At 45.8% G+C, this 22,067-nt stretch overlaps 3 protein-coding genes across 4 annotated transcripts in view; all 3 read right to left on the bottom strand.

The window, feature by feature from the left end:
- chd8 (chromodomain helicase DNA binding protein 8) overlaps positions 1-11,048 on the bottom strand; it is a 17,464-nt gene extending 6,416 nt beyond the window's left edge. The window contains exons 1-25 of one of the 2 annotated variants that reach the window (XM_031854973.1): positions 10,931-11,048; positions 8,844-9,803; positions 8,397-8,702; positions 6,988-7,101; positions 6,362-6,855; positions 6,099-6,210; positions 5,620-5,823; positions 5,419-5,487; positions 5,268-5,323; positions 5,060-5,177; positions 4,873-4,956; positions 4,606-4,743; positions 4,396-4,517; positions 3,912-4,155; positions 3,652-3,828; positions 3,242-3,385; positions 3,025-3,123; positions 2,763-2,922; positions 2,261-2,471; positions 1,703-1,898; positions 1,376-1,546; positions 967-1,260; positions 634-854; positions 338-540; positions 68-224 (exon numbers count right to left, since the gene is read on the bottom strand). In XM_031854973.1, the coding sequence (XP_031710833.1) occupies positions 68-224; positions 338-540; positions 634-854; positions 967-1,260; positions 1,376-1,546; positions 1,703-1,898; positions 2,261-2,471; positions 2,763-2,922; positions 3,025-3,123; positions 3,242-3,385; positions 3,652-3,828; positions 3,912-4,155; positions 4,396-4,517; positions 4,606-4,743; positions 4,873-4,956; positions 5,060-5,177; positions 5,268-5,323; positions 5,419-5,487; positions 5,620-5,823; positions 6,099-6,210; positions 6,362-6,855; positions 6,988-7,101; positions 8,397-8,702; positions 8,844-9,701 (4,952 nt within the window). In that variant the 5' untranslated portion in view covers positions 9,702-9,803; positions 10,931-11,048. Of the gene's footprint in view, positions 1-67; positions 225-337; positions 541-633; positions 855-966; positions 1,261-1,375; positions 1,547-1,702; positions 1,899-2,260; positions 2,472-2,762; positions 2,923-3,024; positions 3,124-3,241; positions 3,386-3,651; positions 3,829-3,911; positions 4,156-4,395; positions 4,518-4,605; positions 4,744-4,872; positions 4,957-5,059; positions 5,178-5,267; positions 5,324-5,418; positions 5,488-5,619; positions 5,827-6,098; positions 6,211-6,361; positions 6,856-6,987; positions 7,102-8,396; positions 8,703-8,843; positions 9,804-10,930 lie in introns of those variants that run through there. The other variant, XM_031854972.1, reaches the window with a different exon arrangement.
- A 1,488-nt stretch (positions 11,049-12,536) lies between these two features.
- cbln12 (cerebellin 12) lies at positions 12,537-15,426 on the bottom strand. The gene is made up of 4 exons (XM_031855360.1): positions 15,271-15,426; positions 13,771-14,501; positions 13,370-13,489; positions 12,537-13,287 (listed from the first exon to the last, which is right to left on the bottom strand). Exons 2-4 carry the CDS (start codon positions 14,050-14,052, stop codon positions 13,090-13,092), a joined length of 600 nt encoding a protein of 199 aa, XP_031711220.1. The 5' UTR covers positions 14,053-14,501; positions 15,271-15,426; the 3' UTR covers positions 12,537-13,089.
- A 2,023-nt stretch (positions 15,427-17,449) lies between these two features.
- Positions 17,450-20,811, bottom strand: trim110 (tripartite motif containing 110). Its single transcript, XM_031855359.1, has 5 exons — positions 20,602-20,811; positions 19,488-20,027; positions 19,306-19,401; positions 18,872-19,105; positions 17,450-17,570 (listed from the first exon to the last, which is right to left on the bottom strand). The coding sequence occupies exons 1-5, from the start codon at positions 20,761-20,763 to the stop codon at positions 17,532-17,534; spliced, it is 1,071 nt and encodes a 356-aa protein (XP_031711219.1). The 5' UTR covers positions 20,764-20,811; the 3' UTR covers positions 17,450-17,531.
- Between the last annotated feature and the right edge of the window lie 1,256 nt (positions 20,812-22,067).

The following is a 22,067-nucleotide window of genomic DNA, read 5'->3' as shown; positions in this document are numbered from 1 at the left end:
ACACACACACACACACACACACACACACACACACACACACACACACAGCTGATTGTGCTTCACTGACTTGTTGCACTGGTGCTTGAGGTGTTTGCGGTAGCTTTCGTCCAGTAGCAGGGTTTCAGGGTTGTACTTGCGGATCCACTCCACCTTCTGGACGTCAAACGTGCTCTGGGCCTTTACTCTCTTACCCTTCCTGCCTCTTGGGACAGGGATAGACAGGCCTAGGCAAAGATAAACGTTATACAGTTAATTTCAACTGACAACAAGTAAAACGGTCCAAAGATTATGGATGGAAGTAAAACATTGTGCGGGTGATTCTGTGCGACGCTCCTACCAGAGTGGTTGAGTAGTGTTTGGGGTTCGCGGCCATTCTCTGGCGGTGTGATGAGCTCCCAGATGAAACTCTTGATGTTCTCATCTCCACGATAGTGGAGCAGACAAAAGACAAGGATGACTCGGCAGATTGTCTCCACGTCGCGCTCACTCAGACGACGCTTACATCTGGCATGGGACAAGATGTCCTTCCAGCGACCCCAACTGGAGAACAAGAAGAGAACAGGTCGTAGAGTGAGAACAAGGGACAAACGTTCAGAGTCTAGATTGAGAAATCGAGCAGCAAAGCCTACGCACCCATAGACAAGCAGGTGTTTCTCCACCCGGAAACAGTCAGTGCGGCCGTAGCCCCCTCCGCTGTGGCGGTCGGAGCGCCGCGAGGAACGCGACTGTCTGGAATTGGCAGGTGGATACTCATCGTCGCTCTCTGGATCAGACAGGTCTCCACCTTCACCTCGTAAAGTGGAGTACTGGCGGGTCTGCTTGCGGACTCTGGGAGTGTCAATCACAAGAGTGTTCTGTGGAGAACAAAGACAGCTTTAGTCAATTACATATTACTCTGAGCAATATATCTATATATGCAGTTGCACTGTAAAACTTGATCTTCACAAAAAAAAAACCCGCCCTTACCTTTCTGGTCATGGAGTCCATGTCTAAGTCGGCTCTCTTGGCCCACTTCTGCCAGAATTCCGGGTCATCGAGGGCAATGTCATTGCGGTTCTCAGAGGCCACGAAGCTGGCCTTGGAGAAGGTGGAGCCCTTGCCCTCGCTCTCTATGGTGATGGTGGTGGCTCTCCGCTGAAGGATCTGGTCGATGTCCTCCTCGCAGAAGCGACTGCCTTCATCATTTTCGTCCATGATGGCAGCGTAGGCTCCCTTCCTCAGCAGGTCCTCAATCTCCTTCTTGGAGAACTGCTGTACTTGCTTGAGGTGACACAGATGTCATTTACACAAGCAGCCCAAAACTGGATTAAGCAAACTAATATCTCTAAATAAAGATGCAAATACTATATTGAAAGATGCGATACTACATTCTTACCCCGTTGACGTTGGTTTCTTTGTTGCCACTCATACTCTGCAGGACGGCACGGTCCAAGCCAAGCTTCAGGCTTGCTTTGTCCAGCATCTCCCTCTCATAAGAGTTCCTAGTGATCAGGCGGTAGACCTTGACCGCCTTAGATTGACCAATACGATGACACCGAGCCTGGGCCTGATAAAAGAAGGATCAAAAATGCATCACAGGCAGCTGCTGACATTTTAAAACACACGTAAGAGAGTAAACCAAGAAATTAATATAAAGACGTTTGTTGTTGCAGTCTCATTGAACTATCTTTAGACCAGAAAGAAGAACAGTACGATCTTGTACCTGCAGGTCATTTTGAGGGTTCCAGTCAGAGTCAAATATAACACAGGTGTCCGCAGCAGTGAGGTTAATGCCCAGGCCGCCAGCACGGGTACACAGCAGGAAGACAAAGCGGTCCGAGTCCGGCTTGCTGAAGCGATCGATGGCAGCTTGTCGTAAGTTTCCACGCACTCTGCCATCAATTCGCTCATAAAGGTATCTGTTAAAAAACAAACAAACAAGTGAACATATTTAACATGAACACATCACACAAGTCCTCATAATACTTGAACAGTTATGGCAATAATAACGGGGCGACTGTGGCTAAGTGGGTAAGCAGGGCAGTCCTTCAATCAGAGGATCGGTGGTTCGATCCCCGGTTCTGGCTCCGCTAATCGCATGTCGATGTGTCCTTGAGCAAGACACTTAACCCCAAAATTGCTCCTGTAGCTGAGCCTACGGTATAGAATCTGAATTGTAAGTCGCTTTGGATAAAAGCGTCTGCTAAATGACTGTAATGTAATGTAATCATTTAAAAATAAAAAATAAAATCATCAGCCGCAATTAAATACACCTTTTCACCTCTTGTTGATGAGGTAGTCCTCCAGGATGTCTAAGCAGCGCACCATCTGGGAGAAGATGAGCACTTTGTGGCCACCGGCCTTGAGGCGAGGCAGCAGCTTGTCCAGTAGCACCAGCTTGCCGGCCGACCGAATCAGGGCCTGCAAATGGAAGTCGAGCGCCATGGGGTCATACACCCCCCGCAGCTCAGCCACGATCTTCTCCTCCGCGCCTGGACAAAAGAGGGACGACGGTATCATGCGAGCTTTTCACAAGCAAATGCAGCTCAGACCGCTTGTTGGCAGAACATTCAACTTTGGATTTAATATATGTTCCATCTGTAAAATGGCAACAAATAAATATATACTACAATGACTTTTTTTTAGTTGATGTTAATACTACTTGGAATTGCCCTCCAAAAGTTACTATTTGAAGTAGATCAGTTCTAGGCTGAATCTAACAAACATACATGCAGACAGCACGTATGAAGAGCTAATATTGAGTTAATATTCTGATGCACTACCATTGATGAGGTAGGGGTGGTTGCAGCACTTTCGTAGCTCCATCATTGTGTTGAGCAGGTTGGGGACATTGCTGTTACTGGTTGCCCCTAAACTGAGGAAAGTGAAGTTCCTCTCCAGGATGGCCCGGTAGTACTTCTTCTGGACATCCGTCAGCTCAACCTGAGAGCAAACGCAGTCAAACAAACAAATTGTTACCTTATTTGTGTTGTTCAGCTTTCCTAACACAACAGTTTACATTGCATGTGCACTATTTACACTAACCTCAATGATGGTCTCCTGTTTGGGTGCCAAGTTCTTCTCAACGTCCTCTTTGAGCCTTCGTAGCATCATGGGCTTCAAGATGGCCTGCAGCTTCTGAACCTGTGGACCCATGAAAAAAAAAAATGATAACGAGAAGAAGATTTGCTCAGTGACTGCTACAAAATACCAAGACAAAGAACATTGTGTGGGAATACGAGGGTGAGTGTGTATTTCACACCTGTTCCTCTGTTTTGAGGTCTCCAAAGTCTCTGAGGAATTCAGTCTCAGAAGCAAACTGAGCAGGCTCCAGGAAATGAAGCAGGCTGAAGAGTTCCTCCACAGTGTTCTGGAGAGGAGTGCCGGTCAACAACACCTTATGTTCCTGGAAGAAAACACAAGAGCAGAACACAAACATAAGATAGAGAAGGGCCGAGGGAGGACAGGCAGAGAGGGAAGAAGGTTTAGGTAGGACCAAATATTCAGGCAGAGAGGGGAGAAAAAAAAAAAAAAAAAAAAAGCAGGTGACAATACAGAAGAAAGAACCAGGAAATAAGTTGTAGCCATTCAAACGACCAGCATCCCATTACTCTCTGCACATTTGAATGTTGGTTTTGTTCCAAAATCCAGATTCGGCTGAGGTCCACTCACCACATCCAGCATCTTCAAGCTGTCCAACAGCTTGCAGTTGCGATTCTTGAGGCGGTGGGCCTCATCAATGATCACACAGCGCCAGGAGATCTCCCTCAGCTCTGGGCAGTCGGATAACACCATCTCAAATGTCGTGATGAGGGCGTCAAACTTGTACGCACCCGGGATCAAGTGCTCCTGTAGACAGAATTGAGCATTTTCATCAGACAGGTGTACCATCAGTAAAGTTATTCAACAACAATCGTAACCTATAACTCCACCTTGTCGTCCTTGAAGTACATCTCGTACTGTTGGATCATCTGTCGGCTGGCCAGGCTGCCGTGGTAGACGATGGCGTTCATGTTGGTCCATGTGCAGAACTCCCTCTCCCAGTTGGTGATGGTGGAGAGGGGAGCAATGACCAGGAAAGGGCCTTGGATGCCAGCAGCGTACTCCTCAGACAGCAGCGCGATAGACTGGATGGTCTTACCCAGACCCATCTCATCTGCCAGGATACAGTTCTGTCTGAGAGACAGGAAACGGCGAGGAATAAGTGAATCCTTGGGAGAAGCGATCAACAAGCATCATTCCAACTGGACTAACTTTGGCCAGAATATAGAGGACACAATGCCTTCTTCATGTTATGCTGTACTACAATCCTAAAGTTGCTACTGCACCTATTCAAATAACAGCGCCAATCCAGTTCAATGTGGCTTCAGAATACACTTTACTAAAGGCGACACATGGACTGTGTGTGATTAATACCTGTTGTACCAGTTGAAGAGCAGCCAGTTGACTCCTTCAAGCTGGTACTCTCGCAGTATGTTGCCATTCTTGTACTCTGTGGTCTCCTCCAACTTCTTCCATGCACTGGCAGGCGGCCGTGGCTGAGGACGGAGAGGGGAAAAAATGCATGAGCAGAATGGAACAAGGAATTAAAAAAGGCACCTTGCCGTCTTCCACGCGACTGCTCACCGTTCTCTTCAGGCGAGGTTGTCGGTTTTGGATTTTGCTAAATTCCTCGACCTTGCCCTCGTCCACGTCCTCCTTCAGTTCCCAAGTGGCATCCTCATAAGGCAGAGAGGACCACTTCACCAAGTAGTAGATAACGGGCTAGAAGGAAAAGAGGGAAAGCTACTTTTTAAACTTTTTATTGCAAACATGCTAATTCATAACAGAAGAAAGAAAAAAGCACAAGCTTCATAGCCAAGAGAGGAACAGCTGAGCAAGTGATTCTCTCACCTCGCCGTTGTCCTTGTCCACACTGTGAGACACGTCCAGGATCCTGTCCGCCTCTACATAGTCTGGGTTAAAAGCTTCCTCATCCTAAAACAGAACCACAGAGTCAGACAACGTAGAAATAGTTATAAATCAAAGTCGCTCAACTGCATCCTAAAACAAGAGGTTTCAGGATCTGCTGCGCTCTCACCTCCTGGAAGAGATGCCTCATCTGTGCGTGCTTGGTCTTGAACCTCTTGATCTTTTGATGGATCCTCTTATCTTTCTCCAGCTGATTCAAAGTGGCCCACTCGCAGTGCAAGTATGAACTGAGAACAAAAGAGTCAGGTTTGACTCATTTAAATGTCTCCTCAAGAAACAGAAAGGTCAAAGATGTTCAGTGAGGTATCGAAACTTACTAGTTCTTGTATTTCACGAAGAATTCCTCAACATTGGTGTACTGGTTTTGGGACACCTTAAAGACAAATACAGGTTTTGGGATTTTAATTATTCTGAAAATGTAATTGAATTAAAGCGTTGTACTGGAATAAATACATGGAATAAACATACTTCCTTCTTGGTCAACCTTATAGACAGAATTTTGTCCACAATGGCAGCATCTTCCTCACTTGGGTTTTCCTGTAAAAAAAATTTAAAAGTAATAAACTAAAGACAAACCCACTCAATTTCAATCAGTGTCTATCTCTTCATGACAATCCCTTTAATCTCACCAGAGAAGAAATACATTTGTTACAGTACATTTAAACTCACCACAAAGAACTGCATGCTGGGCTGTCCGTCAACATCCAGCTCCAGTTCCTGTTTAAGCTGCGCTGCCGACCCGCCGCTGATGGAGGCCACAGCCGCCGCAGTTGTAGTAACGTCTACATCTTCCTGCTCGTCCTCATCATCTGTTATCTTGATGTCCAGGTCCTCCGTGTACTTCTTCCTCTTCACCACGCGATTGGAGCGCCTCTTCTGGCCAGAAGACAAAGGTATAAAATTCAGTGTGTTTTCAAAAAAAAAAAAAAAGGTCAAGCAGATGAAGATCCACCAAAACAAACATCAACTCAGTCTAAAAATAGAAGTATGCTTTATAAATTGTGTTGATAGTATGAGTCAGCTGAAACATTGAGTCAAAACCCTCCTTTACAGGATGCACAATGTAGACAATTACAGTCAACATTGGCTGTCTGCGGACCATTTGTCTAATCTAATTCTTATTTATGTGACCATGAACGAGTTTGTACCGTAATCAGATCATCATCCAGAGCAGCAGGTGAGGCAGGGCTCAACTCCCCGTCAGAGTGGTCTGAGGACGCATTGCGCTTTCTTTTCTTTGCTCCCACTAGAGTAATAGTGCTACGGGAAGGTGGAGGGAGAGAGAGGACAAACAAAGACAGCGTGAAGTAGTGTAGCGTTAGGAAAATTGTTTTCTACAAAGCATTTCCAAACACAGAGAAACACATTAGAATTAAATGAGTCCCCCTCTCACACATACAGTATCACTTACTTTGTCTTAGTCTTGCTTTTGCTCTTGTTCCCGGCCCCGGCTACCACTGTGCCTCCAGCCACTCCAGTCGTTCCTCCTGGAGTCTTCACTTTGCTCTTTTTGTCGTGCCCGCCTGTGGTTTTGGGAGTCGTTCCTCCAGCTACAGGACTTTTCTTCTTGCTTCCTCCTCCGCTGGACTTTTTCTTAGCCGTGGACACAACAGTCACAGTCCCCCCCAATTCTGGGGAGGTCTGTGTGGCTGGAAGCTCATCCTGGTTCAGGACTCTGGGCAGGTTCTTCTCGCCACGCGCTTTGGCCCGAGCTATAGCTTCAGCCACAATACGGTTCGCTTTCTCCTGCTTGCAGAGGATCTCCACCCGCCGCACAGCGGCAGGCTCGCCAGGGGCCTTGGTGATGCGGATGGCCTGGGACGGAGTCGTGGTTGTAGTGGAGGGGCCTGCGGCCGACGTGCTGATGACCTTCACCACAGAGACCGTGCCGCCAGCAGAGGTTGTCTGTGTGAAGGAGAATGTGTGAGAGTGCAGGAAACCTTCTGCCACACAGAAACGCTTAAGCCCCTCCCCCTTTATATAATTATATGCATGTATATAAAAATAGGAAATGTCTATGCACATCTGGAGGTCTACCTGTGGCTGCAGAAGCATTTTGAGTGGCACCGCAACCCTCTGTCCTCCTTGGCCCTGCGTGATCTGCAACACCTGTGGGCTGCCAGTAGTGCCGGTTCCTGAGACCAGCTGGTACTGTAAGAGTGAAAGAACAGACGTGTGAAGCCACAGCCCCCTCTAAAAACAACCGAAGAAAAGCCAATGTTAGCTGTAACACAGTGAAGCAGTTAGGGTACTCTAGTAGAGGTATTGGTCCAGGGTGTTTTTTCGGCTGGACCGTTAACGAGCTGTGAAAGACGCCTTTGACAGAGCTAGGCTAACTGTTCCTTCCACTTCCAACCTTTTGTGCTAAGCTAGGCTAAACATACGTCTGATACGAATGCACAGAGATGAAACTGCTCCCGATCTTTTACGGTCACGTTTACGGTGGTGGAAAATATAGTCGTGAGAGTATAAAACAGCAGTGAACTAAACAGCGGCACATTCAAGATGTAAATCTCTACCTTAAATGATGTGATAATTTAGAAACGTCACTATGACTATAGGTTATGTGGAAATAAAATGTGGTACATTATTTGGAGGGGATGTACATTTTGAGAGCCAACAATCAATTTGACGTACTGCTTGATACAAAGAGCCACATTGCTGGTTTTTAACCTTAAACCATTCAGTCTTATGCAACAAAGAAATCTGCTATAATTCCTTCTTTTCTTTATCTCCATTCATTTTCTTGCACTTGGCCACTCCACTGCATCAGATATTCACTGGCTACAGTGTAGCGACACATTCAAAACAATGAATGTCCTTACATGGCAAATAACAGGAGCAAGCTTTAACATTAAACTGCTAATGGATACTAGTTAGCGGAGCCAATGTGGGAATATTCATCATTTGGACTGATCCGTCCCGGCCACACAAAGGTAGCCATTGATCCTTTGTGGTGTAATGTAACAGCACATGCAATATTAAGTGTGGCCGTCTAAAACAAGCAGAAACAACAACTCTAGTGTAACACAAACTAAAACATCGGTCACGCAGAGCCACATTTGTTGTTGGTGGCATTTTGCCAGGCAGCAGCATGTCACCGGGGGTCAGATGCACCATTTGAAAGAATTGACTACTGGGGAATGGTTGAAAATGTGACTGCAAGTAGACAAATGTCAATATTGAGTGTATTGGGAATTACAATTGCTTCTATTATTATCAGTAAAATTCAAGACCTCCCACACACCCTTCCAAAGGCATCAATAGAAAACTAGCAGCTTGCATGGAGACAGCCCTCCACACTATCACAAGAGAGAACATCAGATCGCTGAGTGATTTGCCACAAACAAGAGAAGAAGAAAAACAAAATGCATGTACAGGAGGGAAACCACTAATCTGATTAAACAAACTGGTATCTCCAAACTCTATAACACTTTATTTCTCACCTTAATTCCTCCTTGTTGGTTGGGCTGCTGCTGCACCTGCAGCTGAATTGTGAGGACTTTGGGCTGCCCCCCAGCCTGGCCTGCCCGAGCCTGGGTCAGGGCTGCTAGCTGGCTTCCCTGGATAACCAGTTTGCCTCCCGGGAGCTGCCCCAGCACCAGTCTAGTTGGGACCTGCTGCTGGCCCCCTTGGGTTGTCTGAACCTGCTGGATTTGTGTCAACTGTTGCTGGCCTTGACCCGCTGACGCAGCAGTGCCAGCCTGGGAAGGCTGCTGGAGAACCAGTGTGATCCGCTTTGGTTCCCCACCCTACCATCAGAAACGCAGAATGAGACTCATTATGACACTCGGGGGGGGGGGGGGACTGACCTAAAAATACAGCTTGGACCATTGGTGGATTCAAGCGTCACCTTGTGGTCTGCCTGCTGTAGCAGAAGAAGTAGTGCTTACCTGCGTTTGGACCTGCATGGCTGGCTGGAGCTGCACCTGGCCTTGGGTCTGGACTTGGCCTTGGGCAGGAATCTGCAGCTGAATGGTCTGGCCTTGTGTCTGCTGGGGCATAGAGGTCAGCAGCATCTGTTTCACTGGCCCGTTGGGAGACTGCAGCAGCCTCTGCACCCCAGCAGCACCCACCTTGATTTGAGCTTGTCCTGGGCCGGCCTGATTCAAGACCGTCCCCCCCTGCAGTATGGACATGCCGGCCTTAAGAGGAGTGCCAGACAACACACGGATGACCTTCCCACCCGTCTGGCCTGTGGCTCCTGACATAGTCTGCAGCACCTGGGCTTGACCCTGGGGACCTTTGAGTATGACAATTTTGCCACCGGCCTGTTGCGTGATGGCAGCTAACTGCTGTGCAGTGAGCTGATGAGTTATCTGTGTGAGCTGCTGCGTGGTGGCAGTGGTGGTGATTGGGGAGCTGGAAACTGTCATAGGTGTGCTCAGCAGCACAGTGCTAGTGGTGGGTATGGTGGCCTGGACCTGGATCTGAGGTAAAGTATCAACTGGTGCAGGTGCAGGGACTGGGGCTACAGCAGGAGCCGCAGCTATGGAAACAGTCTGAGCAGTCACCACTGGCATCGGCTGCAGTGCGGGGAGTTGAACGTGGGCAGGCTCCGGGATGGTGGGAGCTGCTACAGAAACACCGAGCGTGAGCTCAGTCTCGGTCGGTGGGTCCACTTGGCCCAACGCCATTTTAAGGGCCTCCTCCACGGGGTCCGAGGAGCCATGAGAGAAGGAGTCGTCCGGTAGGGCATCCAGGTTAAACAGGGGTGTGTCCTCAAAGAGGTCCATGATGGGGTCTGCCATCTTGCCCACTCCACACAGGGAGACGGGCACAGAGTTAAAAAGACTCCGAGATTGAAGCTAAATTGTTGCGGGCCAGTTCTTCTCAACTTTCAAAGTAAACAGCTGGTAAAAGAGGAGAGACGTGTCAATAAAGCACAAAAAAATATGTTAGCATTATACAAACAAATGCTACACTGATGATTATGTAGCTCAAATCTGTACACAACAAATGAAATGCGGTGGGTCTCATCAGTGGTTAGGACATGTGTGTTTGATTGTACAAAAGATGACACAGTAACAAATGTGGCCCTACATGGCAAAAGGCAGTCCTGGAAGTTTTGGCCCTGGTCTCCTTTTTAAGCTCCAATTTAGTTTATTTGATGCCCATCAACACCACACACTCAAGTGTGGTTCCTAAAGCACAGAATGAATGCATTGTTTACTAAATCACAGACAACTTTCACATGAACACACACACTTAAATGTATTTATTTATTTATTATAAGAGCTGTGACTGAAATTATTAAGTTTACTCTACAGTGAGTCAAGTGCCTCACACCACTAACTCATAACAATTATGAAATAAAACATGTTTTTTTAAATGACATATAACGCCCAGTAAACTAAAGATTGCCAACAGATTGTAAAAAAAAAAAAAAAATGTTTTTGAAAACAACACACAACTCATTGCCACCATGTCCATAAAACGTAATATTTGAGCTTTAAAAACAAGCACAGCTAGCTTCAGCAGTTCAATACAAAGCTACGCTACTTTGGGAACATTCAGAGAATATAAATAGTTGGTGGTGAAGTCAGACGAGGAGGGTACTGATGTGGGAGAGGTGGGATGCTTTCCTCTCTGGTCGTATTGCAGTCTGTCTCACTAAACCGTCGGCTAGCATTAGCTTGTACCGCGACTAAGATGTGCCTCTTACAAAAGGGTGCGTTGCACCGAAAGCATATTGAGGCCGATAAACGTGATGTGTTGTACGTCTGGAACCATTTCCTCCCTTCTCTGTCATTTACTACCAACCATTCAGTCCACCGGACTCCTTCAACCTCATCAACAAACCGGACCAAACCAAAGCAACGTGCCACAATAACCATTGCTCGTCAACGTTCAGACACGGGTTAGGCCGCAATATTGTTTCGGTTGGTCTGCGTCTATTTTTCGGCAAAAATACATGAAAATAACCATCATATCCACTGCCCCAACTCTCACAGTAATAATTTCGGGGTGCTAAATTTACCTTTGCATCGACACACATGGCTTTCTCCGTCTCACAACACTGTACGATTACAGGAAACGGCCAGGGAAGAGCAGGAACTAACATTCTTGCCAGAGAGAGCGTAGAATGCGTGCCCCTCGTAGGCTATCAAACGGTGATTGGTCCATTTCCTCCGGAGCCGGCAGCATGCAGCTATTTCATTGGTAGGAGGAGCAATCCGTCACATTCACGGCCGCTTCTGGGCGGGATTAGAGCCATAGTTAGGTTGAAAAAGCAATAAATGCGGCCTAGCTGGAATCATTTGACTAAGTGATCTCCAACGTTGCCGTTTTACCGCCATAGATGCTCACGTTAGAAAGCACAGGCCCTTTAGAGCTGACTGGAGAAAAATAGACGGTGTTATAATCATCTGAAAGGGTTAATGGACTGTGTAACCCGAGAGGCCCGTTTGTGAATGACAATGTCAGGTTTTTTTCAGGGCTTTATTACATTGGCTTCAGCTCAGCAATTATCCTTACCGTGTGATATTTCTTTATTACCTAAAGACACACATCGAAACCCCATGGGCACATTGACGGGTTTCTATTAAGTATTATTACATTTTGAGGTATCAACAACAGCTTTCTACTAGGTACCAATGTGATTTGTGTGCTTCAATTAGTAATTCAGTTCTCTGTGGCTGGGTGACTGGGGTTTGGCGCCCTCTAGTGCCGCCAGACTGAAATATGATTATTAGCTGTTATGGCTGTTGTAGAGAATGGCCAAATTATTCTGCTAATAGAGTGCACCTGGGCATAAAGGGGCCCCTGAACCCCCCCCCCCCCCCCCCTCTCTCTTAAGGACAGGCCCTCAAGATCAGGTAATAAAGCCAACGTGAAGGCCTTTAGCATGTAAGATGATATTGTATTTTAGTTGTGCAATTTTTTACAATTTACTAATGTTACCACAAACCAATTGTTGCACTGGGAACCTACAGCTTTTGCATGTCCTCCTGGCACTGGGGCCCCTGAGTTGTTAGCCTACTCTGGCCTTCATTTTTATATCACCATTTCTGTTCTCATCAGCTAAATATTTATGAGCTATCATACTACAAAAAAATGGGAAAAGATTACCAGAGGCCCTAATTATCTTCATGGGAATAAGGTCAGGTGTTTTTCTGATACAAGACAGACAGACAGACGGAGAGAGAGATGGTCATGAACCAGGGAAGTGAAAGTGACTGCATGTGACAGCACACTACACTTTATCCATGGCAGCCCTGTAGAGAAGAGCCTGCCTCGTCGCCAAGGCCTCCATCTGTCTGCGGCCCTGCGAGGTGTATCCGCTATTCACCACATTTACACTCTGCCCCATGCTGGTCTGCTTGGTCCACGCCAACGCTAACTCTGCTGGTGAGAGCTATATTTACAAACAGCTGCCGTGGCACTGGCGAGAGTACAATGAGAGGGAGGGACAAATGCTGTTATGCGTAGAACAGATTAAACTGTCACGTCCTTAACATATTACACTATCAAATCAATTATTTCTGTGCGTTCGTCGAGCAATGACCCATGAAATATTGTCTGTCTGAAAATGTTTGTGGGAAGGAATATTTGACAATGCATGCATAAAAAACGATACACTGAGCCAACGTTACGTCATTTTATTTCAATATTTTACCCTCCATAGAAATTTCTGTGTAAATAAACATTTGTTGCAGGAGACAGGCATATAGAGGAGCATCAGTCATAGGACACAGCAGAGTAAAGGAAAAGTTTGGCACGTTTGTTAGCTAGCCAGGGTGTCATGTGGAGCACAGCAATGTCTCAAACACTTTGAAAAAAAAACTAATCTTAGCACAGAAGCCTACATTGCACTACTTAATATTTTGTCACAATTAAAGTATCTCTTATATAAACCCAACAGATATTTATTCACAGAAACAGAGCAAATTAGATCAACAGGTAAGTCATGTTTACTGAACTTTCTTCTTTTTGGGTCTCAAGCGAGAATTATCTTCATTTGCACAACCTTCATCTCATTTTTGCATAAAACACATCCTTCCGTGCGATGTTATAGAGAGTTACAGACTGAAGGCCTTCTTTTCTACCACCACCTTTCATGTTTACCTCCGCCTCATTCTCACTACTTCTCTATCCAATTCTCCTCCTATCACCACTCCGACACCTCAGACACCTTCCTCACAGAGGGAAGACCAGGAACCCGGAGAAGGTGGAGTACTTCCAGCCTCCCATCAGGTTGCCTCTCTCCAGTCTGAGGTAGGCCTTGTCCCCCTTCTCCATAATCACCAGGCCGGCATTGGTGGCAGCTTCTCTGGTCACGTCCTGGTCCCCTGCAAAAGCTGAAATCATGGGCCAGCCGTTCAACATCAAGCTGACCTGCAGTAAGAGGGAGCAAATAAAGGGGTAAGAGAGGGCATGTCGCTCCATTGCTATAAGTTTCAGAGTTGGGGTATCAGACCTGAATAGTTTGTCTATTGTAGGCCTTTACAACATGGAAGTTGAAGCTGTACACGCCTCTTCTTGGCGCCAGGAACACACTGCTCTCTTGGTCAAAATGAGTGCCCACGTTCACCAAAATCTGATGCAACAGCAAGGGAGGGAGAAAAAAAAGGAGGAAGGCACTTGAGTCATTCTTTTTGTCCATGCAGTTAGAGCTCAGACTCCTCCCCATATACTGAATCATTTTTTTACATTGACATATTTTAAAAAAGCCCAAAATGTCCATGAAAATGCATGTGCATCTTATTGGCAGACAACTGCAACAACATCATATGTCCTCTCATTTCATGCATGGGCTATATTTAAACTACAAACCATGCATACTGCTAATTAAAGACACATAAGCAGTCACATGCTCACATTATCAAAGTAGATGATCATGGTGCGGTTGCTCATGTCCGTGGGCTCGTGGTTGGTCTGGCGGCTGGCGGAGAAGGCCACCCGGCCGGAGCCGGAGCGGACCGACATGCCCAGGGCGTTACCGCCGGGTTCGGATGAAGGAGTGGAGTCGCACACGACCAAGCATTTCCCCTCGAGGATGATGGGCTCTGTGTCATTCTGGCCCCTAGACTCCATAGGACCCAACAACAGGAGCACACCCAACAGTATAGGGAGGTCGAAGGTGACTGACCTCGGGTGCATGACTGAACCTGGGATGTTTGGTCGGATATCTGGGATCGATTCTACTGTAGAGAAGCGTCACTTTGCACAGCTTGACATGAAAACAAACATGCTACGGTGAAACAAATCGTCTTTGTGAAAATGTTTCCAACTTAAACCTCTGCGTAGTTTTGGCTGGTACCAGCTGAAGTACATTAATATGCACCCAACCAGCAGATGTGACTCAGAGCCAAATAATATTCAGAAAAATACTCTTCATTGGCCATAGCTGTCAATCATTCCCTTTCTGTCTGTTCTTCTAGTTTTCTTGTTTGCCCCAGACAAGTCCCAAACCTCTTGAGCGTCCTACGTGCTGTGTCAGCAGGGGCCAGAATGACAACAATCACCAAAAAAAAAAAAAGAAATTCTCTTGGTATTTTCAAGTTGATTTCTTCAGCAAAAAGACTGACAAGAAAGCAGAAGAGAAGTAGCTGGGAAAGGGAAGAAAGGGTTTGCAAAGACAAACGGCAGCGAAGTGAGCAAAGATCCGAATTCAGACTTTCCCTGATGGAGATGGAGGGAAGGATGGGGCGATGAAAGATGCTGATGAGAGTCGAGGGAGGGAAAAAAAACAAACAGATGAGGTAAGATTTTGGAGAGGTGACAGGGAAAAGATGTAGGACCCAGAAGGGAGTGAGAAAGAGAGAGGGTGTGGGGGAACAACTCCACTGAGTGACCATCTGTCTTTTACACGAACCCCCCTCCCTCCCAATGCTGATCAACACGAATTCCCTCACACAATACACACACACACACTTTCTCTCACTTGTGCTTTTGTTTCACACTCATGGACACAAATATAGTATACATAAAAACAATGTCACAGTTTAGTATGTTTCTTTTATTTTCTCTCTGAGTTCAGCAGCCTTTCTGTTGTTTAACTCATAAGAATCAAATGTGAAATTGGGGATTGGAGCCATTTTTCCGAGATGATGCCATTCAGTATATATATAAAGTCAAAAACAGTACATTTATCTTTGACCAAGATGAGCAACAGCATGTGTGAAAACATCTTTTTCTTAGCTTTATTACAACCTACTCATCGCACACAAACACAGCTGCTATTTGGTTGGAGAAGGAATCACATTGCAAAAGAATCAAATGTTCACCTGAAAACAAGTGCTCTAAAATAAACTACACTGTTTTCGCCGTGCAGTGCAACGCTAATATTTTAAAGTGAATGAAAAAATAGATGATCACCTGTTTCCGTCTAAACAATCTCGTATTCCATATCCCAGCTGGAGCACCGCAGTACGGTCATAAAATCCCTGATCACATTATTTCACAGCACGGCAGTCAGGCAGTCAGTGTGTTCGTAACCAAGCCAGAGTATGCTCATATCGCTGTGTCCCTATCTTTCCTCGTCTATCTCTCTCTCTCTCTCTCTGCCCCCCCCTTTCCTTCTGCTTCTTTCTCGCCGCTATGTTACACCCGCCCACTCACCTTTACAGAGAAATAAAGAAAATGGGAGAATAATTGGGTATCTGAGCTGCTTCAAAGAGCAAAGATAGCGAGTGACTGGCAGCTGTTTTTCTTTTTTTTTGACTTTAATATCCAATCAAATCAGTCTTCCCTTCTTGTCGTCTCAAGCTGAGTTAAAAAGTTTCAAATGCTCCTTGTGTACCTTCAGATATCAGACTGGATTAACAGCATATAGCATCAATTTCTTTATGAAGGTGTTGTTTTCGTATTTTTGTTGAGTATATGAACACATAAACCAGCCTGATGAACATACACCTGATGTCTAAAAACATAGACAGAATGAAGCTCTCAGTCAAACAGAGGAAGACCATTAGAGATGCTTAATTAAGCAAAGGATGGGATGAGTTAGTATCCAGTTACCAACACGAACATTTGCATCCTTCTTTATATCTTTAGATCACCAATCATCTGCAGTTTTGTGGAATGAAAAGCACATCAACAACAATCTTGCAATTGTTACCAAAACCTATTTTTGTCCTTTTTCAAAGAAGCCTTTTCATTTGCTGTCCCGCTAGGATCGACTCATTTTCACTCAGTGAATGCTCTATTCTCAGATATCTCCATATCTCCATGTCAATATCACTTGATCACAGTTTTAGGAAGTATGGTTTTGTCACTTTATTGAGGAAGAAGCTGAGCTCAGGCTGAGATCTGAGGGGAGAGAAACATCAGAGAGGCTCAAAGTTGCAGACTGCGTGGTTTCTAGAAGGGGAGAGTGGAGTGTCTTGGCCTGGCTTTGTCTATAAGTTAAACCAGCACAGTGCTTGTCAGGGTCCTTATTCTCTGTGCTCCTTTCCCCCTTTTCTCCTCCTCAGACTTTGACAATACAGATGTGACTGTTGAGCTCAGCTTTGTAGAGTCCGAAGCCCAAGCACAGCGGCTGAGTGAACGTGGCGGAGAAAGTGTGGAGGTGGGTCAGGTTGTTAGATGGTCCAACCTCGGAGAAGGTGACGGTGCCTGCGTCGTAGTCTACGGAAAGTGCAACTCGGTTGCCGGTCATTTGGCACGTGAGGCGGGTCTTCCTGCGGTTGTGCCAGGCAGCCAGCCTCCTGTCATGCTGCTGTGTCAAGCTCCATGATACCTGGCAATTCAACGAATGCATTTTAATCAAGGGACATGTTTTCCTCTTGAAGCTAGAGCTGAAACAACAGATTAGTCTACTGCCAACAATTAAGATCATTATTCAATATTGCTTCGCAAATGCAAAGATTTGTGGCCTTTCTCTGCTGCCTAGGATAGTGAACCAGTTGATCTTTGAGTTTGGGACACAACAATCAATCTGAATTGCACTCTGGGAATTCTTTTAAACAATTTTCTGAAATCTTATAGACCAAACAATCAAATTATTCGTTGTAATGAAATGAATAATGCAAAAACATGTGACATACATCATAAATAAATGTAAGTGCCGTCAAATAAGCTACTGTAGGTTGCATATAGTACCTTGTTGTTCCCAAAGGCGTTGCCCTCTTTACCCTTCCGTCCAATACTTCTATAGCAGACGCCAATATCCCAGAAACCTTCAGCCTCCAGCTCCCAGTAGTGAGTCCCAGAGGTGAAGGTCTGGGCAGCGATGACCTGCGGCCAGTGGTCGAACCGTTCGGGGTGAGCAGCGCATGGCAAGCGTCTTTTTACCCGAACCGCCGAGCGAAGGTCATCAGAGATGCTCAACAGAGGATGGGCCGTGTTAGTGTCCAGAGTCAAGGGACTGGTTACTGCATGAGAGGGAAATAAAACAAGGTCAAATTAATATATATATTTATATATAAAAACCGGCTGCTGGCTGTAGCTTCATACTCTAACAGATATCAAATAAAAGATATTTAAATAAAATGAACAGGGTCGGTGTGCGTCACCAAATCTGCCACTCACAGAGCTCCCTCTTGAGTTCACTGAGGCAGCGGAGGGTGCCGGTGATGAACTCTCGATACTTGCTCTCTATGTCCTCCAAGATGTGTTTCCTGTCCAGACGGACAGCGTCAGGGATAAAGAGCGGGCTGTTCAGGTCGGCTAGTAACCTATGAACACAAGAGCACGACACATGCTGCTGGAGGAAAACTGCCTGGTTTAAAGCAGTGAGCACATACAGGTGAGAGGCTTCTTACTTAGTGAAATAATTGCATTCATTGGTTCAATTTGTCCTCCCCTTGTGTCCCACTGTCTTTTCTACCTCCCACATACATAGAAAGACCGGCTACCGGTGCGCACACACACACACACAGACAGACAGACTCAACACACCTTGAGACTCTAACTTGTTCTGCACTTACTTTGTGTCATCTGATTGAAAGGCCTGAGAAAAGAAGAGTCAAGGACAGCTGAGAAAAACACGACATAGAAGGATTCATTGACTGAAAAAATTTCCAATCTCCCTGTGTGTGTGGATAAGAAAGGAAACAAACACCAAGTCATTCAACATACAACTAACTCCATCTGTGGCCCTGGATATGTACTTCTGTTTTTCCCCACAATATATGAGCTTATGCAATATTATCAATAATATTTGTGGTAAACATGCGTATGGCTCTGCGGCATAGCTTGCATTCTTAAAGTACTAATAACCTCAAGCTGCTTTATGACGGCGTCGTCTGTGGGTTAGAAACTAAACTATGCACCTCTTTTTGAAAAGATGAATTGGCTTTGTGCTATAAAAATGTAAAGTTGAAAAGGCCCTGAACATCTTTTCTTCTCCATCAGCGTCTTGCCACTAGCTAAATGACCCTACAACCCTACTTTAACACTACATTTTCTGCCATCACTTTTGGTAATTTCTCATAAAAAAATGAATGTCTGTTCTCTTCCCACTGCTTTGGGCTCAGCTGGAAAATGGTGGCAACACATGCATTTATCGTGATTCAGCAGCATTTGAATCAGGATCTGATGACAGTCAGTTGTTTTGCCATCTTCATTTAAATGACACCACACCCATCCAGGCAGGATGAAACAGATCAGCTTTTAAGAGTTTTTGTTGTTCATATTTGATGCCTCAGAGAACTACTATATAGTGTTGACAGCAATGTGAACAACTTCTCTAAATTGTCCTCCGATTAGTTGCTGCCAGATAAGGTAAGATAGAATTTGACAAATTAAAAGCCTGACCTGATGAGGACCACCTAAGTGGTGGACCCGATGGACAAGACCGACTTTTCCGTCTATTGGGCCGGCTAAATATGGTTAGCTAAAAGAAAACTGATCCAGCGGGGTTAAATTATTCTGCTTCGCACACCAGAAGCTAAATTGTATCAACGGTTCATTTCCACAACTGAAAGCCCCGTGTCATATTATTCCCAGCACAGCTATGTACAGCAGAGTGTCTTACCCAGATGAGCAGGAAGGGGTCCGTCTCTGCCAGCAGCGAGGCGAGGTAGCGCTGGATGCTCAGCGCCTGGCTCATCTCGCCTCTCACCTTGGAGCAGTCTTCGTGCATGCGCTCTATGACCTGCTGTCTCTCCCTCCTGGTGATATCCCTCAGAGCGACCACCAGCCTCATCACCTGGACCTGCAGGTCCAAGCCCAGCCGCTCTACCTGGGTATTGTCCTGCTTTAGGGAGTCCTGAAACCAGTCATGAGAGGTTGGTGGTGGCAGTGGTTGAGACATAATCAGAACATCTGATCCATTGGAAAATCAGTAGAATGAGACCAATCTGAGGATTTGGGATTCCTTGATAATTTGAGCAGTACAATGTGCACACTACATCTACTGAGGGAGTCATTATGTTGCATTTTCCCTGCAGTTTAAATATTGTTACTCACAGCCATGGTTGAATCGATGCTCTCATGCTCTTTGAGGATACGCTCTCCATCTTTCAGCTTCTCCTCTGCTTTGCTGAACAGGGTCTGGAGTATGACCTGTGCAATCACACACATATATGAGCAGACACACACTAGTGCCACAAATAGACATAAAGAAACACACATCTAGTTTTCCTGCTGACCTTCAGATCCTCCTCCACCTGTCTCAGTGCTTTCACTTTGTGCTCAGCATGGCCTCCGTCCAGCAGACAGTCACCACACACATACACCCTGTCGTCGGCGCAGTAGTAGCGCAGTATCTCAGTGTGTGTCGGGCACCTTCGCTGGGAGAGGTCCCCGAGCGGGTCCACCAGCAGGTGGGTGCTAAACGCCGGCATCTCCAGATGGGGTTGGAGGTGCGCGGCACACAGCGACACTTCACACCTCAGGCAGGTCTTGACAGCCGGCGGTGGATGTCCTTCATCTGCAGCGGGAGGGCAGCAGTCACACGGCACTTCACCGTGCTCCTCCTGACACTGGGGGCAGGTAAAGCGACTTTTGCCCTCGCCCAGGCCGCCAAAGGCCTCGCGGATGCAGGCGGGGCAGAAGCTGTGTCCGCAGGGCAGGGGGTGGGCTTGGCTGAAGAAGTCTCGGCACACAGAGCAGGTCAGCTCTTCCTCCAGGGACGCCATGGTGAGCGGATGAAGGGTCTCTGATGTGTGTGTGTGTGTCACACAAAGCTTCTAAATAAACAGTGGACAAGAGAGGAATCAAAACACATTGCTAATTTGGATTGCAGTCAGTAATTGTACATGCTAAGGAAATGTAACCATGCAGACATCATGTGCAACACCAAATGAGAGACAGAATTCGCACAAGTTACATGATGCTTTACGTCAGCTGGTACTGAGCTGGTGCAAGTCCTTGCTCCACTCCAACTGTGCACTCTGACCAGTAATCCTGTCTACTGGGCTTTTGCTTACCCTGGTCTATGAATAGAATACTTAACAACCACTATTATTAGGAAAATGTGCAGCGGTTGGACAAACACCTCACAACCTAAGGGGAGGAAGTAGGTGAACTGTACGTAGAAAAATATGCCTTGCTGGTTATCACAGTGAGGGTAGAAGGTTGCAACACTAGATTCACTTGAGTCAAACACACGCACAGGGGATCAGGAGATCATCCGTGACAGCTTGCTGGTCGGATATACACTCTACATGTGCTCCGCTTTCACACGTTTAACCACCAACTCACATATCTCTCAACTGAATGAGAATCTAAATAAATGTCTGGAACAGAAGTGGGGTTTCTTACCTGCTGGTGCCCTGGTGTTTGCAGAGTGTAGCCATCAGCGAGCGTGTGTGTGTTGTGTGTGACCTGTGTGTTGACTGTGGAGGCTAATCCCAACAGATTCCCCTCCCCCCTGGTGGCACTGGACTCGTCACATGACCCGGAGAAGGGAGAGTGGGGGGTCATGGGGGAAATAATGAAATAAACGGTTCTCAGAAGACTTGTTTTATTTATTTCTAGTGAGTACAGTGCACCCTTTAAACCATTCTGACATCAGCTCATTTTGTATTTATGTAAAACATACATCTTTAGCTCATCTTTTTGAACTGTACAGCAGTGGTCCTATTGAACACATAGTATATGACATTGTGAGTGGAAAGAAACAAACTTGTTCCTTCAGTTTGTGGTAAATGTTTTCCTGGCTTTTGTTTTTTGGGCATGTACCAGTATAACTGCATGAGCGAGCACTGGTTCACTTTCACTTCCTTGAGGATTTAACTGATTGTAAATTTCCAAGCCATCAAATTTACAAGATCTAAAGAGGCGCGTTTCACATACCTGAGAGGCCAGTACTTTTTCCATATCCCTGAAAAACCACAAACACAATTTCAGGCTGATTACGTCAGCATCAATGATCAAACGATATAGGTAGAAAGCAAGAAGGAAATCAAGGAAGCTCAGGGTATCCACTGCAAGTAGAGATTGATTCACTGTACTGTATATGTATCATTTGCATTTACACACTAGTGTACAGATTATGTATCCAACTTACTTTTGACATCCTTTACTTCGCCCCTATGAGGCCGACTTTTGTAGTTTTGAGTGATCCGTTTCAACAGCTTCTGGATAGATTGTCATGAAGATTTGTGCACACATTCATGTCCCCCTCTGGGTGAATCGTAATAACTTTGGTGAAGATCTGACTTTTTCTCTGGGAATAATGGTAACTGCATGAGGAAGACCACTGATCTTCAGTTCAAAGGAATAGTGTAACATTTTGGGAACTAAGCTCATTTGGTGTCTTGCCGAGAGTTAGCTGGGAACGTCGATACCCCACCCATATCTAAATGTATAATGTGAAGCAGCCACTTAGCATTACGACTGGAAGCAGGGAGAGACAAGCCAGGCTCTGTCCAAAAGTAACAAAAATCCCCCTTGCCAGAATTAGTCCTGCACAAAACCACAGCTTTAACTTTATGCTAAGCTAAGCTAGCCATCTCCTGGAAATTTAAGGATATGTAAATTTACACCTTGTTTTCCAAAACATGAGCCAAAAACATTAATTGCGTGTATATTTTATATAGCGTATGTGTATAGGTTTAACCCTTGACTCTTTGGGCAAAATAAAATGTTACCTGTTTTGCCTTGTTTTGCATTTTATCACCGTGGAATAGGTGTCATATCTTCACTGCTTGTTTAACACATAACAAAATACAGACTTGACTCGAAAGGCGCATATCAACAGGTTGCTTAAAACCTCTCTCAACTGA

This window comes from Anarrhichthys ocellatus, unplaced genomic scaffold (genome assembly GCF_004355925.1).
Source record: "Anarrhichthys ocellatus isolate YVR2014 unplaced genomic scaffold, GSC_Weel_1.0 scaffold15, whole genome shotgun sequence".
Classification (NCBI taxonomy): domain Eukaryota; kingdom Metazoa; phylum Chordata; class Actinopteri; order Perciformes; family Anarhichadidae; genus Anarrhichthys; species Anarrhichthys ocellatus.
This window is presented reverse-complemented; position numbering and strand designations above follow the sequence as displayed.